The 18,504-nt window shown below is 50.2% G+C and overlaps 1 protein-coding gene across 3 annotated transcripts in view; it reads left to right on the top strand.

The window, feature by feature from the left end:
• Window positions 1-18,285, top strand: part of OGDH (oxoglutarate dehydrogenase) — a 94,339-nt gene extending 76,054 nt beyond the window's left edge. For all 3 annotated transcript variants that reach the window (XM_007981433.3, XM_007981434.3, XM_007981432.3), the window contains 13 exons: window positions 3,708-3,887; window positions 4,305-4,457; window positions 5,954-6,056; window positions 6,357-6,485; window positions 6,822-6,972; window positions 7,269-7,396; window positions 7,503-7,681; window positions 8,096-8,167; window positions 10,047-10,175; window positions 11,437-11,509; window positions 16,515-16,678; window positions 16,872-17,026; window positions 17,168-18,285. In XM_007981433.3, the coding sequence (XP_007979624.1) occupies window positions 3,708-3,887; window positions 4,305-4,457; window positions 5,954-6,056; window positions 6,357-6,485; window positions 6,822-6,972; window positions 7,269-7,396; window positions 7,503-7,681; window positions 8,096-8,167; window positions 10,047-10,175; window positions 11,437-11,509; window positions 16,515-16,678; window positions 16,872-17,026; window positions 17,168-17,288 (1,737 nt within the window). In that variant the 3' untranslated portion in view covers window positions 17,289-18,285. The remainder of the gene's footprint in view (window positions 1-3,707; window positions 3,888-4,304; window positions 4,458-5,953; window positions 6,057-6,356; window positions 6,486-6,821; window positions 6,973-7,268; window positions 7,397-7,502; window positions 7,682-8,095; window positions 8,168-10,046; window positions 10,176-11,436; window positions 11,510-16,514; window positions 16,679-16,871; window positions 17,027-17,167) is intronic.
• Window positions 18,286-18,504: the final 219 nt, after the last annotated feature.

Raw genomic sequence — 18,504 nt, 5'->3', positions numbered from 1 at the left:
TTCTGATCATTTCTTTAGTCAGTGTGGGAAGGGAGATTATTTAAAAGCCATTAAACATAAATATAGAATTAGATTTTGCTAATATTTTCTTTTTATCTCTTTACTGCTTTGACTCATTGCTCATGAGGTAGTGTGGCGTCAGGAAGATCTGTAGAAGGAGAGGAAATAACTTCTTAGCTGAGTCTCTTATTTCTTTTAGAACATACTTAGAAATTCCCCTTCCAGAAATTTCACCTAAGGAAACCATCCAGTGGTAAATATTTTTTCATAAGACTCTTTTTCTGCCAGATGCAGTGGCTCAAACCTGTTCCCAATACTTTGGGAGGCCAAGGCAAGAGGATTGCTTGAGCTCAGGAGTTCAAGACTAGCCTGGGCAACAAAGTGAGACCCCGTCTCTACACAAAACAAAACAAAAATTAGCCAGGCGTGGTGGTACACATCCGTAGTCCTAGCTACTGAGGAGGCTGAGGCAGGAGGATTGCATGAGCCCAGGAGGTCAAGGCTGCAGTGAGCCGTGATCACACCACTACATTCCAGCCTGGGCAACAGAGTGAGACCTTGTCTCAAAAAAAATATATATTGTTGTCAAAACCATATTTGTGCTACCATAAAGTTAGGAAACAAGCTTATGTCCAGCAGCAAAAGCATCTTTGCATAAAATTTGGCAAAGCCATAGGAAGGGATATTAAACAACCATTAAAAAGTTTAATATCCTGGGGAAATGGTTACAGTATGGTAAATGGAAATTGCAGGACATTAATGTGCTGCTAGTAGGAGTGTAAGTAGAACAGCTACTCGGGAGAGCAGTCTGATAGCATTTAGAAAAATTTAAAATGCTCATGCTTATGGCTCAGTTTTCCCTTCCTAGGATTAGATTGCAAATAAACTCAGCGTTTGCGGAAGAAAATTTGTATAAGCATGTGTACAGCAACATTGTGTTTACCACAAATTGGAAACAAACGAAATGTCCACCAACAGGAAGATGGATAAATACTCTGTGGGGTATACTGTGTCTAGTTAAGTTTCACTGGAAAGTAGAGACTAAAGGAAGTATAGTTACATGTTTCAACCTGGGTGTATCATAAAAGCAAATGTTAAAAGGCAAACTGCAAAGGAATTGTACAGTATTTAGAGTATGATGCCATATATAAGGTACATAGAGTGTATATCAGTATAGTTTGAAAACATGGAAATACTCTCAAAAATCTCAATGCCATGAGAAACCAAGGAAAGCCTTCCAGAATAGCAGGGACTAGAGACACATGACAAGTAAGTCCAGTGGGTGTCCTGGCCTGGATACTGGACTAAGGAAAAAGAAGATTCCATAAACATTGTTAGGACAGCCGATGGAGTGAGTGTGAAGTGGATTATACAGTGCTGTTGCATGATGTCTGTGGACTATGGATTAGACGAAGACATAGTGTAAATTGCATGAGGCTGAGTACTTTGGCGAGGTAGGGGAATGTCTAGACTTCTCCCTCAGAAATAGGGATGGTCCACAACTGTCTGCTAAATGGTTCAGGGAAAAGGTGTATGTGTGTAATGGTAGGACATGAATAATTAAAGCAGAGGGGGCAAAATGTGAACATTTGGTGACTTTAAGTAAAGACTGTATGGGGGGCCGGGCGCGGTGGCTCAAGCCTGTAATCCCAGCACTTTGGGAGGCTGAGACAGGCGGATCACGAGGTCAGAAGATCGAGACCATCCTGGCTAACACGGTGAAACCCCGTCTCTACTAAAACTACAAAAAAACTAGCCGGGCGAGGTGGCGGGCGCCTGTAGTCCCAGCTACTCGGGAGGCTGAGGCAGGAGAATGGCATGAACCCGGGAGGCGGAGCTTGCAGTGAGCTGAGATCCAGCCACTGCACTCCAGCCTGGGTGACAGAGCGAGACTCCGTCTCAAAAAAAAAAAAAAAAAAAAAAAGACTCTATGGGAGTTCTTTGCAGTTCTCTTTCAGCTTTCTCATGAATTTGAAATTACATAAAAGTTTACAAGTCAGCCAGGCACGGTGGCTCACGCTTGTAATCCCAACACTTTGGGAGGCCAAGGCAGTCAGACTTGAGGTCAGGAGTTCAACACCAGCCTGGTCAACATGGTGAAACCCCATCTCTACCAAAAATATTTTTTAACATTAGCAGGGCATGGTGGCACGTGCCTGTAATCCCAGCTACTTGGGAGGCTGAGGCAGGAGAATGGCTTAAACTGAGGCGGGAGGCAGAGACTGAGATCGCAGCATTGCACTCCAGCCTGGGTGACAAAGCGAGACCCCGTCTCAATAAATAAATAAATAAAAGTTACCAACAAGCCTGAGAAGATAGATACTGTATGCTGTTTACGGACATATGAAATACAAATAACTTGTGGCAGTGTTCTCCTCTGATTTAAGGTTAGAGAGGCCTGTGGGCTTGAGCCTCTGTGACAGAAACATTCTGGTCCACTAACAAATATGGCAAAACTGTTGAGATTTGTTCACGTTAGGTGATGGACTCACAGAGCAGTGTAGTATTATCATGCTTTATGTTTGAAATATATCATAAGATAAAAATTTAAATGCCGATCATAAAATTATGAATATATCATTAAATTTTGGTACATCTAACTGGTAGGGAATGTTATGAAGTCTTTAAATTTTCTTTTCTGGCTGGGTACTGTGGCTCACACCTGTAATCCCAGCATTTTGGGAGGCCGAGGCAGAAGGATCACTTGAGCCCCAAAGTTCGAGACCAGCCCAGGCAACATGGCAAGACCCCATCTCTACAAAAAAAATTTAAAAATTAGCTGAACGTGGTGGTACACACCTGTAACACCAGCTACACAGGAGGCTGGGATGAGAGGTGAGCCACGATCGCACCACTGCACTCCAGTCTGGGTGACAGAGCATGACTCTGTCCCTTTAAAAAAAAAAAAAATTCTTGCTGGGCATGGTGGCTCACGCCTGTAATCCCAGCACTTTGGGAGGCTGAGGCAGGCGGATCACAAGGTCAGGAGTTCAAGACCAGCCTGGCCAATGTAGTGAAACCCTGTCTCTACTGAAAATACAAAAATTAGCCAGGCATGATGGTGCATGCCTGTATTCCCAGCTACTCGGGAGGCTGAGGCAGGAGAATTGCTTGAACCTGGGAGGTGGAAGTTGCAGTGAGCTGAGATCACGCCATTGCATCCAGCTTGGGCGCAACAGAGTGAGACTTCGTCTCAAAAAAAAAAAAAGAAAATTTCTTAGACTAGGTACAGTGGGTCACTCCTATAACAACACTTTGGGAAGCCGAGACAGGAGGATTACTTAGGCCCAGGAGTTTGAGGCCAGCCTGGGCAACATGGTGAGACCCTATCTCTACAAAAAATAAAAAGAATTAATCAAAATAATAGAAATAATAAGATCCCAAATTTAAATATTTATTTACATATATATGCATACAAAGAAAATAATCTGGAAAGGAAAACATCAGAATATTGACCCCATAGCCTATGGAATTATAGGAAGCTATTTAATTTTTTAAACTATGTCTTCTAAATTCTCTATGTTAAATATATATGGATTTTGTTATCAGAATAAGAAAAAATAAAGGAAGTGTAAACAACCATTTTGGGGCACGTACTCAGAGTAGCCAGGCGGCAAGTGCACGCCATGCCGGGCCTCGGCCCCACCCTCTGGTCCCTGTGCCGGCTGTGCCAGGTGCCCTCTTGCTAGGCTACATGTTCCTTGCAGATCGGCTTCACCACCGACCCTCGGATGGCCCGCTCCTCCCCCTACCCCACCGATGTGGCCCGAGTGGTGAATGCTCCCATTTTCCACGTGAACTCAGATGACCCCGAGGCTGTCATGTACGTGTGCAAAGTGGCGGCCGAGTGGAGGAGCACCTTCCACAAGGACGTGGTCGTCGATTTGGTGAGTAACTCCAGGGACAGCACGTCCTGGGCAGAGCATCTGACCCACCCCTGTTGCCCTCGGCACCCTTGTGTCCCAAGGAGAGGAGCTTGTTTAGATGAGTCACCTCAGGGCTCTCTACTGCCAGGCCTCATGCAGGTTCCTTTGAGCTCCAAATTGTTCAGGCCTGTGAGCACCAAGGAATGCTTCGCAGGCAGGAGCTGTGGTGGTGAGGAGGACCACTCCTCATTGATAGAGCAGCTGTATTGTGTAGGAGAGATACACAGAATCCTAATTCTAGAGAAGGTAAATTCCAGGGCAGGCATGAGGCATGAAGAACATGACCATCACCTAGGAGAGATGGGGCAGGTTCCCCAACCGCACTTCTTCCCAAGGGGCCAGCCCTTGTCTCTGACATCCTCTCACTGCTCTGAGCAGGTGTGTTACCGGCGCAACGGCCACAACGAGATGGATGAGCCCATGTTCACGCAGCCGCTCATGTACAAGCAGATCCGCAAGCAGAAGCCCGTGTTACAGAAGTACGCCGAGCTGCTGGTGTCGCAGGGTGTGGTCAACCAGCCCGAGTATGAGGTACGTCCCTGTGGCTCTGTCCCAGTGCGCCTTTCCAGAGCCGGGGATGACTAGAAAAGGTGGGCCACAGGGCCACTTCTCACTGTTGCAAGTTATGAGGATACACGTGAGAGGATGTGAAATATTTACAACTACAGCATTTCAATGCATAACTTTTTGGAGAATCTGGGCCACTGAGATGCTTTGTAAAGGAAGTGGGCCTTAAACAGTGTTTTGGGGAAGAGAAGGGGATGTTTTCAGGTTGAGGTAGTAGTGGCCCAGTAGGTTTTCTCAGATTTCACAGATCGTGCAGGGGTGGGAGGTAGGTGGTGGATCCAGCTTAGTAAGGGGCCTCTTGTAATCTGGATAGTAAGTGCTGGTTGGTTGTGAGTGGGAAGGCCAAGCAGCTGCCCTAGAGAGGGAGAGGGTGGGTGTGAGGAGCTATGTCTGAGCATGGGAGCAGGACAGATCCCAGGTCAGAACAACCTGATAACCTGTAGCCTATCCTGGAGACAGAGCTTTGTGGCCCAGACCTCCTTGGGACTGTGCTGGGAACCATGAGAGCTGAACCAGTTCTTTTTTTTTTTTTTTTTTTTTTTTTTTGAGACAGCGTCTAGCCTTGTCACCCATGCTGGAGTGCAGTGGTGTGATCTCAGCTCACTGCAACCTCCACCTCCTTGGTTCAAGCAATTTTCATGCCTCAGCATCCCAAGTAGCTGGGATTACAGGTGCAAGCCACCTCACCCGGCTAGTTTGTGTATTTTTAGTAGAAACAGGGTTTCTCCACGTTGGCCAGGCTGGTCTCGAACTCCTGACCTCAAGTGATCCACCTGTGTTGACCTCCCAAAGTGCTGGGATTATAGGTGTGAGCCACTGCGCCTGGCCTGGACCAGTTCTTAAGAAAAAGTGTGGTGGGCTGGGCGTGGTGGCTCACGCCCGTAATTGCAGCACTTTGGGAGGCTGAGGCAGGTGGATCATGAGGTCAAGAGATCAAGACCATCCTGGCCAACATGGTGAAACCCCATCTTTACTAAAAATGCAAAAATGAACTGAGCATGGTGGCATGCACTTGTAGTCCCAGCTACTTGGGAGGCTGAGGCAGGAGAATCGCTTGAACCCGGGAGGTGGAGGTTGCAGTGAAGCAAGATCGTGCCACTGCGCTCCGGCCTGGTGACAGAGCAAGACTCCGTCACCAAAAAAAAAAACAAACAAAATGTGAAGGGTTAGGGCTTCAAACTCTGAGCAGAATCTCTACCCAGCAAATGTGAGGAAGAAACTTCTGGGATGAAAAGAATAAAATCTTAGACAGGTGTTATGCCTATTGAGAAGGAGCAGGCCCAGAAGCTGAGATGTTTCGCACCCACGAAGTGTGGGGGTATGGGTGGGCATGCATGGGAGTTGTGCCAGGGTATGGTTGGGCTTGCGTGGTGGCCGTCAGAAAGTGTGGTGGTACGGGTGGGCGTGTGCAGTAGTCATGCCCTGTGCCAGTCACTGCTGTGTTGTGTCCAACCCTGCAGGAGGAAATTTCCAAGTATGATAAGATCTGTGAGGAAGCTTTTGCCAGATCTAAAGATGAGAAGATCTTGCACATTAAGCACTGGCTGGACTCTCCTTGGCCTGGTGAGTGAAGAACCAGTGCCACAAATAAGCTCCTTTGAGGATCTGATGTAACGAGGCATCCTCCTCCCGGAAAACATTCATGCTTTCCACTTTGTACCCACAGTGCGCAGTTGTGTGCACCATTTCAGCCAAACCCCTGCAGACCCTGGACCCAGACCCCTGCACTCACGTTTTCTGGGGAACACAGTGTGAGCTACATTGTCTCTCACCCTGCTTCTCCCCCACATCATGTGTCTGCCATGGTGTGGTCCCTGGAAAAGTAGAGCAGATGTCATGCCTCAGTTGTTCTTCCTCTCCTAGGCTTCTTCACCCTGGACGGGCAGCCCAGGAGCATGTCCTGCCCCTCCACGGGTCTGACGGAGGATATTCTGACACACATCGGGAACGTGGCTAGCTCTGTGCCTGTGGAAAACTTTACTATTCATGGAGGTAACAAGCTCTGTGCTGACCTGTGGAAATGTTGGGCCCAGAGTGTCTAGGACTGTGACCTTGACCCCCATCATGTGTCCTACAGAGACTCCCTTCCTGCCCTGCTCGAAGCCTCTGGGGTGGTTGGATGGAGCCACCTCTCTCACTCCCTGCCCTTAGCACGATCCTACACTTCCTCAGTGGTAAAAGAGACTGAGGTCACAGCTTTTCCAGCAAGTCAGGAACCCAGAAACTACGAGTGAAGAAGGCTCCGCTCTTGCCATAGGCACACTGAGAAGCAAGGCAGACATGTGCAGGCAGGGCCTGCAGCAGCTGGTGAGAGCTGTGTCTCTGCAGGGCTGAGCCGGATCTTGAAGACTCGTGGGGAAATGGTGAAGAACCGGACTGTGGACTGGGCTCTGGCAGAGTACATGGCGTTTGGCTCGCTCCTGAAGGAGGGTATCCACATCCGACTGAGTGGCCAGGACGTGGAGCGGGGCACATTCAGGTAACGTTCTGGGCAGTTTTGTTTGCCCTCCAAAGAGTAGGAAATGCAAAGGGAGGGGTTCTGGTGTTTCTTTTTCAGAAGACAGTTACTGAGTCCCATTGCTGTCAGGCTGAAAACCTCTGTCCCTCATTTGCTGTGGGTGCTTCTGTTAAGACCTGGGTGGGGCTGACTCTGCAGCTGCCTGGCCGGAAGTCCAGGTCACAGAGTGTAGCATCTGCTGGTGCTTCGTGTGGGTCCCAGCATATTTGCTTGTCAAGTCAGAGCTCCTGATTATTACCTCTGTTGTCCTGTCTCAGCCACCGCCACCATGTGCTCCATGACCAGAACGTGGACAAGAGAACCTGCATCCCCATGAACCACCTCTGGCCCAATCAGGCCCCTTACACCGTGTGCAACAGCTCACTGTCTGAGTACGGCGTGCTGGGTGAGTGCCTGGAGCCACACCACCAGGGCCTCTCACCCACCCACCCCCTCTGGGCCTACTGGCTGGTGTCCTGGACATGGTTTTCTCCTTCCTGTGTCTCTTGTAGGCTTTGAGCTGGGCTTTGCCATGGCCAGTCCTAATGCCCTGGTCCTCTGGGAAGCCCAGTTTGGTGACTTCCACAACACGGCCCAGTGCATCATCGACCAGTTCATCTGCCCGGGACAAGCCAAGTGGGTGCGGCAGAATGGCATCGTGTTGCTGCTGCCCCATGGCATGGAGGGCATGGTGAGCCTCTGGCCCTTCCCTGCCAGACCTAGGACTTGGGAATGGCCTGTGTAGGACCCTGACCCCAAAGACTGGCACAAGAGCCAGCAGCTCACACCAGCCTCCTAAGGGCTCTGCTGGTGCTTCCCATCCATCTCAGATGGGATGTCACTTCGGAAAGCCAGAGGAACCCATCTGGATGTGGCTAGCATGCCCTATCCCTGCTGGTGCAGACTCCCTAGATGTGCAGGTGTCCAAGCGTGGAAATGATGAGGAGCCAAGTGCTTTGCCGGTGGAAGGGGGAAGGAACTGAACCCTGCCATCAAGAAAAAGATAACCAGAAATGAGCTAGTTCGTTAAGGAGGAGGAATAGCAGATGCGGCAAATGTCAGTACACAAGAGCTCCTAAACTGTAACTTGCATGTCTGGTTCCAGGGTCCAGAACATTCCTCCGCCCGCCCAGAGCGGTTCCTGCAGATGTGCAACGATGACCCAGACGTCCTGCCAGTGAGTAATACAGGCCCTGTCAGCCCCGCCATTCTCGGGGTGTCTGGTGGGAAACCTGGGGAAGAACATTCTACCTGGACATCCTGAAGTGGCAGACCGTGCCTCTGTTCCTTTCTCCATCCTGGGGAGCTCGCGTGGGTGGACAGGTGTGGCCCCATGCCTCTGGGCGCTCTGGGATGAGAGACTTCTTGGAGGACAGAGGAAAGTGCAGGGACTGCTTCCATTGGCTTCCTGCTGTTGTTGCAAGCACAGAAATGCCGTGTGAGCCCCTCAGCATGGGCTCCTGCAGGATGCTCCCAGACCCTGATTCAGGTTCACACTTGAGAGAACTTTGGGGTGATTCCAGTGAAACTTTAAGAGCTCAAAAGAACCAACCTGGGTGACATGGTGAGACCCCATCTCTACAAAAAATGTAAACATTAGCTGGGCACGATGGTGCACACCTGCAGTGCCAGCTACTTGGGAGTCTGAGATGGGAGGATTGCTTGAGTTTGGGAGGTCAAGGCTGCAATGAGCCAAGATCGTGCCACTGCACTCCAGCCTGGGTGACAAAACAATACCCTGTCTTAAAAAAAAAAAAAAGAACGGTGCCAGGCATGGTGGCTCACACCTGAAATCCCAGCACTTTGGGAGGCCGAGGCAGGGAGATCATGAGGTCAGGAGTTTGAGACCAGGAATTTGAGACCAGCCTGTCCTACATAGTGAAACCCCATCTTTACTAAAAATACAAAAATTAGCCGGGCATGGTGGCGCCCCCCTGTAATCCCAGCTACTCTGAGGCTGAGGCAGAAGAATCGCTTGAACCCGGGAGGCGGAGGTTGAGGAGGTTGCAGTGAGCCAAGATCGTGCCACTGCACTCCAGCCTGGGCGACTCCATCTCAAAAAAAAAAAAAAAAAACTGGCCAGGTGCAATGGCTCACACCTGTAAGCCCAGCACTCTGGGAGGCCGAGGCAGATGGATCACGAGGCCAGGAGTTCGAGACCAGCCAGGCCAATATAGTGAAACCCCATCTCTACTAAAAAGACAAAAATTATTCAGGCATAGTGGCGGGCACCTGTAGTCCCAACTACTCAGGAGGCTGAGGCAGTCGCTTGAACCCAGGAGGCAGAGGTTGCAGTGAGCCAAGACTGTGCCACTGCACTCCAGCCTAGGCAACAGAGGAAGACTCCATCTCAAAAAAAAAGAACTCAAAGAAAATGATTAGGAGTCAGTGTCTAAGGAAAATTGGTTTTAGATAGAACTTGTGTCTCTTAAAGCAGTATCTGTTTCATGCTGGACAGTAGCTTTCAGAGAAATAGGATGGATTGAATGGGACTGAGGCTCTCCTCCAGGGTATGAGCCTGACCGAAGGAACTTCCTGGACTCACTTGTTAGTGCCGGCTTATGCCTCGTGGTGAGTCAGTGGGTTAGGCCGTTCTTGTGTTGCTATAAAGAAAAACCTGAGACTGGGTAATTTATAAAGAAAAAATGTTTAATTGGCTCACAGTTCCATAGGCTGTACAGGAAGCATGATGCTGTCATCTGCTCAGCTTCTGGGGAGGCCTCAGGAAGCTTACAATCATGGCAGAAGATGAAGTCAGGGAGCAGGCATGTCACATGACCAGAGCAGGAGCAAGAGAGAGTCAGGGAGAGGTGCCACACACTTTCAACAACCAGATCTCATGTGAACTCTGAGAGCTCACTCATCACCAAGGGGATGGCCCAAGCTCTCATCCGAACACCTCACACCAGGCCCCACCTCCAGCAGTGGGGGATTACAATTCAACATGAGATATGGGCAGGGACAAATATCCAAACTAGATCACCCAAGGGCCCCCAGATGCCCCAGAAAACTCAGTGCTCCGTCCTGGCCTCTGGCCATTTCCTTCCTTGTTGCAGGACCTTAAAGAAGCCAACTTCGACATCAATCAGCTGTATGACTGCAATTGGGTTGTTGTCAACTGCTCCACCCCTGGCAACTTCTTCCACGTGCTACGACGCCAGATCCTGCTGCCCTTCCGGAAGCCGGTCAGTGGCAGGGCCTCCCTTGCTCAAACGAGGCCTGGCCCTGCCCTGTTGGTGCAGGGAAGGGCTCCTCAGAGAGCCTCTTGCTTGGGGTTGGCTAGGTGGGCACCTGCAGGGATAGCGTCAACAGGACATGGCATCAGGACATAGCATGGACAGCCTGGCCCCTCTTCACTGCTGCCATGAGGGAACTGCGTGTTCCGTGTGTCCTCTTCCCCGACTGGGCCCCTGGGTACTGCTGAGCACCACATGCAGAGCAGCCACATAGGCTGCCGGCCCCAGCCCGGTGGGGAGGATGGATGTTTGAACAGGTGATCACAGGGGGTGTGCCGAGCTCTGGAAGAGAGATGAGCCCTGGCAAAGGCCAAGGGAGTGCAGGGTTCCCGGGGACCGGCTCCTGAGCTGGGTGTTGAAGAGTGAGTAGAAGTTGAGTGGAGGGATACATGGGAGAAGTGATTCATAAGAAGGAAGGAGGCCGGGTGTGGTGGCTCACACCTGTAATCTCAGCACTTTGGGAGGCCAAGGCAGGCATATCACGAGGTCAGGAGATCGAAACTATCCTGGTTAACACGGCGAAAACCTGTCTCTACTAAAAAAATACAAAAAATTAGCTGGGCGTGACGGTGGGCGCCTGTAGTCCCAGCTACTCAGGAGGCTGAGGCAGGAGAATGGCGTGAACCTGGAAGGCAGAGCTTGCAGTGAGCCGAGATCGCGCCACTGCACCCCAGCCTGGGCGACAGAGCGAGACTCTGTCTCAAAAAAAAAAAAGAAGAAGGAATGTGGGGCACAGTGAGAGAGAGTGCCCTGCTTCCCTGGGATACCTCAGGGGTGGAGGTATGGGGCAGAGGCTTGCAGCTTGGAGTGTCCCCAGCAGCCCAAGGGCCCACAGGGCAGGACAGCCCTGGTGCTTCTTGGTGCTGGGCCGTGTCACAGCCTTACATGGGCTTTGGGTGCAGAGCCAAGGAGAGGGTCAGAGCTCTTTCCTAGGTACAGAGAAGCTAGGAGGGGAGTATTGGGAATCTGAGCAGGCTGAGATGCGCCCTGCCAGGAGTGGATACTCAGCTAGGGGAGGTGAACAGCAGGGAAATTGGTCATCTTTCCTTTTCCCTCTTTCTCTGCCTCTTCTGACCTGAGGCTCCTGTTGAGTGGGAGGGCAGGTGTGTTTCATGGCCTGAAGGTCAAGGCTTGGGTAGCCTTGCTTTTGACCTTCCTTCTGGAATCTTCAGAATCTGATCCTTCACAAGCCTATTGTTCTGTATTTCAGTTAATTATCTTCACCCCCAAATCCCTGTTGCGCCACCCTGAGGCCAGATCCAGCTTTGATGAGATGCTTCCAGGTGGGTGTGAGGGAGACGGGCATTTCCTGGGGAAACTATGTTTGGGGCTTCTTTGCTGCTGCTCTTTTGCAGCTCTTGGGGCTGACATTTGTGATTCTCACTGGCTCTTGCCAGCTTTTTGGTTTTAAAGACTCATGATACATGGCTGGGCACAGTGACTCACACCTGTAATCCCAGCACTTTAGGAGCCTGAGGCGGGCAGATCACCTGAGGTCGGGAGTTCGAGTCCAGCCTGACCAACATGGAGAAACCCCATCTCTAACTAAAAATACAAAATTAGATGGGCGTGGTGCCACATGTCTGTAATCCCAGCTACTCGGGGGGCTGAGGCAGGAGAATCGCTTGAACCCAGGAGATGGAGGTTGCGGTGAGCTGAGATTGTGCCGTTGCCCTCCAGCCTGGGCAATAAAAGCAAAACTCTGGCACACACATTCAAAAAAAGACCCGTGATACCAGATGAGGAAGGTCACAGCTTACATTCAAGTTGGTCAAATGACATGTCTTAACATGCAGCCCAGGAGCTGTTTCCTCTCACCTGCAGATGCCCCCAAGGACTCCACTAGAGGCAATTAAGTATGTCCAAGATTGAGGGTTAGTGCCGCTGCCTGCGGCCTCCTTCAGCGGGTGAGTGGCAGCTCACCTCTGGCTCAGACGGAGGCCCAGCCCCAAAGCAAGCCCTTCAGAACAGAGGAAAAAAACACTGGATGGCAGGCCCTGCCAAGTCACATGCCAGCTGCACTTGTGTGAAGGGAGACCCATAACACTGAGATTTCTGTAGGACAGTGCAGTGCAGGTGGCTGACACAGCCTTTACCACCCACCAGGGGTTACCAGGCCAGGAAGCCTGCATCCCACCAGTCACCAACCCCCCTTTAGTCTTCAATCAAGGCAAGCCCCTTCTTTTTAGGGGGGGGATTTTCCCAATCTTTTTTTATTTTTTATTTTTTATTTTTATTGATTGATTTATTTATTTTTGAGACGGAGTCTCGCTATGTCGCTCAGGCTGGAGTGCATTGGCTCGATCTCGACTCACTGCAAGCTCCACCTCCTGGGTTCACACCATTCTCCTGCCTCAGCCTCCCGAGTAGCTGGGACTACAGGCGCCCGCCACCACGCCCGGCTAATTTTGTTTTTGTATTTTTAGTAGAGACGGGGTTTCACCATATTAGCCAGGATGGTCTCAATCTCCTGACCTCGTGATCCACCCGTCCTGGCCTCCCAAAGTATTGGGATTACAGGCGTGAGCCACCGCGCCCAGTCCCCAATCTTTTTTTATTATGGTAAAATACACAACATAAAATTTACCATTTTGACCATTTTTAAGTGTCCAGTTCAGTGTGTGACTGCCTCTATACATTTGACTACTCTGTGGAACTCGTAAGTGAAGTCATAGAGTCTTCGTCCCTTGCAACTGGCTTGTTTATTTAGCATGTCTGCAAGGCCCATCCATGTTGTGTAGCGTGTGTCAGAATTCCTTTTTTTTTTTAAGACCGAATAGCTAGGTGCGGTGGCTCACGCCTGTAATCCCAGCACTTTGGGAGGTGGAGGCAGGTGGATCACTTGAGGTCACGAGTTTGAGACCAGCCTGGCCAACAGGGTGAAACCCCGTCTCTATTAAAAATACAAAAATTAACAGAGTGTGGTGGTGCACGCCCAGCTACTCGGGAGGCTGAGGCAGGAGAATTGCTTGAACCCGGGAGGCGGAGGTTGCAGTGAGCCGAGATTGCACCACTACACTCCAGCCTGGGCAACAGAGGAAGACTCCATCTTAAAACAAAACAAAACAGAAGACTGAATAGGCCGGGCCTAGTGGCTGACACCTGTAATCTCAGCACTTTGGGAGGTTGAGGCAGGTGGATCACTTGAGGTCAGGAGTTTGAGACCAGCCTGACCAATATGACGAAACCCTGTCTTTACTAAAAATACAAAAATTAGCCGGGCATGGTGGCACGCACCTGTAATCCCAGCTACTCAGGAGACTGAGACAGGAGAATTGCTTGAACCTGGGAGGCAGAGGTTGCAGTGAGACAAGATCGCACCACTGCATTCCAGCCTGGGCAACAGAGAGAGACTCCATCTTAAAAAAAAAAAAAAAAAAAAAAAAAACTAGCTGGGAGTGGTGGTGCATGCCTAGAATCCCAGCTGCTTAGGAGGCTGAGGCAGGAGAATCACTTGAACACGGGAGGCAGAGGTTGTGGTGAGCCGAGATCACGCCATTGCACTACAGCCTGGGCAACAAGAACGAAACTCCATCTCAAAAAAAAAAAAAAAAAAAAGACTGAAAATATTCCATTATCTGTGTATGCCACATTTCCACATTTCACTCATCCATTCATCTGTCGATGGATGCTTGGGTTGCTTCCATGTTTCATTTATTGTGATTAGAGGAGCTGCTATGAACATCGGTGTACAAATATTTCTTTGAGTCCCTGCTTTCAGTTATTTTGAGTATGTACTCAGAAGTGGAATTGCTGGACCATATGGTAATTCTATTTTTAATTTTTTGAGGAACTGCCAAACTTTCCACAGTGGCTGCATTTTACATCCCACCAACAGTATATGAGGATCCCACCATCTCTACATCTTCATCAGCACCTACTACTTTCTGGTTTTTTTCATAGTAGCCATCTTAATGGGTGTGAGATGATATTTCATCATTGGGTTTTGATTTACATTTGTCTAATGATTAAGTGATGTTGAGCATCTTTTCATATGCTTCTTGGCCATTTGTATGTCTTCCTTAGAGAACTGTCTATTAAAATCCTTTTTTTTTTTTTTTAAGAGACAGGATCTCACTATGTTGCCCAAGCTAGTCTTGAACTCCTGGGCTCAAGGAATCCTACTTTGGCCTCAAAGTATTGAGATTACAAACATGAGCCACGGCACCCAGCCTATTCAAATCATTTGCCCATTTTTTAATCTGGTTGCTTTTGACTCTTAAAGAGTTCTCTGTATATTCTAGATATTTTTTCCTTATCAGAAATATAATTTGCAAATATTTTCTCCCATTCTATGGTTGCTCTTTTATTATGTTGTTAGTATCTTTGGTTTTGGGTTTGGGTTTGGGTTTTTTTTTCATCGAGGTGGAATCTTACTCTGTTACCCAGGCTGGAGTGCATTGGTGCAATCTCAGCTCACTGCAACCTCTGCCTCCTGGGTTCAAGTGATTCTCCTGCCTCAGCCTCATGAGTAGCTGGGATTACAGGCGCACACCACCATGTCTAGCTAATTTTTGTATTTTTAGTATAGACAGGGTTCCACCATGTTGGCCAGGCTGGTGTTAAACTCCTGACCTCAGGTGATCTGCCCACCTCGGCCTCCCAAAGTGCTGGGATTACAGGCATGAGCCACCACACCTGGCCTGTTATTAGTATCTTCTGATGTACAAAAGTTTTTAATTTTCGTGGAGTCAGATTTGTCTATTTTTTCTTCAGGTGCCTGTGACTTTGGTGTCATACCTAAGAAATCATTACCAATTCAGTGTTGCGCAACTTTTGCCCTATGTTTTCTCCTGAGTTTTATAGTTTTTGCTCTTATGTTTAGATCTTTGACCCACTTTGAGCTAATTTTTTTGTTGTGATTTTTATTTTTTGTGCTTTTTTGAGACAGAGTCTCACTCTGTCACCCAGGCTGGAGTGCAGTGATGCATTCATAGCTCACTGCGCCTCAATTCCTGGGCTCAAGTGATCCTCCTACTTCAGCCTCCCAGAGTACTGGGATTACCTGTTTGAGCCACTGTGCTCAGCCTTTGATTTTTTTGTATCATAAATGGAATTGTTGGCCTAATTTCCTTTTCTTATTGTTCATTGTTCGTGTATAGAAACACAACTGGTTTTGGTTACGTGTATATGATGTGCAGTGCTTAGGTCAGGGTATTAGGGTGTCCATCACTCGAGTACAATACATGTTTGTTAACCTTACTCCTTTATCAGACGTTGAATTTATTCCTTCTAACTGTGTGTTTGTACCATTCAACCCACTTTTTTTTCTTTTTTGAGATGGATTCTCACCCTGTCACCCAGGTTGGAGTGCAGAGGAGTGATCATGGCTCACTGTAACCTCTGCCTCCCAGGCTAGAGTGATTCTCCCACCAAAGCCTCCCAAGTAGCTGGGAACACAAAGTGTGCACCACCGTGCCTGGGTAATTTTTGTACTTTTGTAGGGACGGAATATCACCATGTTGCCCAGGCTGGTCCCAAACTCCTGAGCTCAAGGGATCCTCCTGCCTTAGCCTCCCAAAGTGCTGTGGTGGCCTGAGCCACCACACCTGGCCAACACACTGTTCTCTATCTGAATATTTTCTCTGATTGTGTTGAAAGTTTTTTATATTTGTAAAATCCTGAGCAGCAGAAATGGAATAAACATGGGATTTTTTTTTTTCTTTTTTTTTGGAGATGGAGTCTTGCTCTGTTGCCCAAGCTGTAGTGCATAATCTTGGCTCACTGCAACCTCTGCCTCCTGGACCCAACCGATTCTTCCGCCTCAGCCTCCCGAGTAGCTGGGACCACAGGCACACGCCGCCACGCCAGGCTAATTTTTTGTATTTTTTTAGTAGAGGCGGAGTTTCACCATGTTGCCCAGGCTGGTCTCGAACTTCTAAACTCAGGCAATCTGCCAGCCTCGGCTTCCCAAAGTGTAGGATTGTAGACATGAGCCACCGCACCCGGCTGGGATGTTTTAATATACTCTTGTCCCTGAAGTCTGAGCGAAGCTGTTTTGAAGGCTAGCCTGGTGTTACTTGATAGCCAGAGCTGGCCATGTCTGCTGTGTATTTGTTACATATCACGTGCTTTTCAAAGTGCGCCTGGTCCGAGCAAATACAGGGCATCAGAGGCTGGTGAAGGGGAAGCATCTCTAACCCTTGAAAGCTGTGTGTCCTGGCAGCAGTCCATGGAGCCCTGGCTCCAGGAGCCCTCTGCTCACACAGCAGAAATGAGACCAGGCCCAGGAGAGCTCTCAGCCACATCCCTGAGAGAACCAGCCCAGCCATGGGAACTCTCTTGTAGGAACCCACTTCCAGCGGGTGATCCCAGAAGATGGCCCTGCAGCTCAGAACCCAGAGAATGTCAAAAGGCTTCTTTTCTGCACCGGCAAAGTGTACTATGACCTCACCCGAGAGCGCAAAGCACGCGACATGGTGGGGCAGGTGGCCATCACAAGGATCGAGCAGGTGAGGGCAGGTGGTGCCATCAGGGTGTCCCCCATGTAGGGGTCAGGGCTCTGGTGCCTTCACAGAACAGCCTTGCCTGGGGTGTGGCCCTCAGGTTCCTGACCTTCCCTGCTCAGAACACCAGTTTCCCTTTGCTGGATCATGCCTGCCCTCTGAGTTTCCCCTTTTTGATCTGACCCCTGCTGTCTCCTAGCTGTCGCCATTCCCCTTTGACCTCCTGCTGAAGGAGGTGCAGAAGTACCCCAATGCTGAGCTGGCCTGGTGCCAGGAGGAGCACAAGAACCAAGGCTACTATGACTACGTGAAGCCAAGACTTCGGACCACCATCAGCCGCGCCAAGCCCGTCTGGTAAGGCTCAGTCCCCGCCAGGAAAGCTGTGGGACCCTCTGCTCAGGCCAGTAGGTAGTTAGCCAGGCACATGCAGCAGAAGGATGGGCTGGGCCCACTCAGTGGCCCCTGCCCTCACTGCGCCATCCCTCCATCTCTCAGGTATGCCGGCCGGGACCCAGCAGCTGCTCCAGCCACTGGCAACAAGAAGACCCACCTGACGGAGCTGCAGCGCCTCCTGGACACGGCCTTCGACCTGGACGTCTTTAAGAACTTCTCATAGATGCTGCCTAGGGTTGCTTGGGCCACTGCCCTCTCCACACCCATGACTGCCCCTTGCTTCTCAACTAAAGAATAGTGCCTCAGCGCTGCCCACACCACCGCCTTCCTCGCTGTGCCGCCACCCCTCCCTCTGCTCTCATAGGAGTTAGGCTGTCGTCCCCCTCCAGTGCTTGGCTGCCCCACAGGCCACACACTGCCCAGGCTCTGCTGACTTCCAGGAGGCCAGGGGGAGCAGGAAGAGGAAAGGTAGCCCCCGAGGGATGTCCTTGGGGAGGGGTCAGCTCTGGCCACAACCCTCCCCACCAGTGTCACCCACTAGGGTAGGGACTGGGCCTTGTGTGGCTTCCTAGTGTGCTGGCAACCCCGTCACCCAGCAAGGCACAGGCTCCTGTATTTGAGACTAGGATAGCTTCATCTTGAGCCTGAGCCTTAGAATCTATAGAGGATCCTGGAGTCGGATCTAGCCATGGCTGGCAGAGGTTTCTAGGGTGGGCCCCAGCTGTGGCGTGAACTGAGGACGACCCGGGGCAGCTGGCAGGAGAGAGCCTTGGCCTGACCTGGCACAGAAAGGGCAGCTTCAGTCTCTGCAGTGTCCATTGTCTGCTGTTCCTTCGAGGGTTCCAGGCTGTGTGTGGGGCCCAAGCATGTCCCACCCACCCCGCCTGGGCCCAGGCAGCACCTGGAGCCCACAGAGTCTGTGCATAGCTAGGAAGCCCGGCTCAGGTCGCCACCACCGGGGCACTGGCTGGTCTGTCTTGGTCCTGTTAACCCTCCACCTCCACCCACCTCCTCCCTTGGCCTCTTTCCCCACCCCAACCATTCTTTCTTTCTCCTTTAACCCAATGGAGACTTTTCTGATGCATCATTTTCTTTGCTGTGCCAAAGCAGGTCAGAAGAGGGAGAGGAGGGGCTGGGGATGAGGGGCAGACCATGGCCAAGGGGCCAGCTGCCCCTCATTCATCACTCTGACCTTCACAGGGACAGATCTGATTTATTTATTTTGGTTAAAAAAAAAAAAAAAAAGGAACAGAAACAACTTTGCATTGCATTGGCTTGACCCATAAACTAAGTTATATCCGTGGGCACGTCTGCTGTGTCTGTCTTGTCTGTTCTGCCTTCTCCCCTGAGGGGAAGGGGCTGGGCCAGGCCCCTCCTAACCCGCCTGGGAAGCAGCCCTCTCCTCGTTGGACAGGGGGAGTGATGACCACCACCTGCAG

This window comes from Chlorocebus sabaeus, chromosome 21, assembly GCF_047675955.1.
Source record: "Chlorocebus sabaeus isolate Y175 chromosome 21, mChlSab1.0.hap1, whole genome shotgun sequence".
Lineage (NCBI taxonomy): Eukaryota > Metazoa > Chordata > Mammalia > Primates > Cercopithecidae > Chlorocebus > Chlorocebus sabaeus.
The sequence above is the reverse complement of the archived record's forward strand: the minus strand, read 5'-3'. Positions and strand labels throughout refer to the sequence as shown.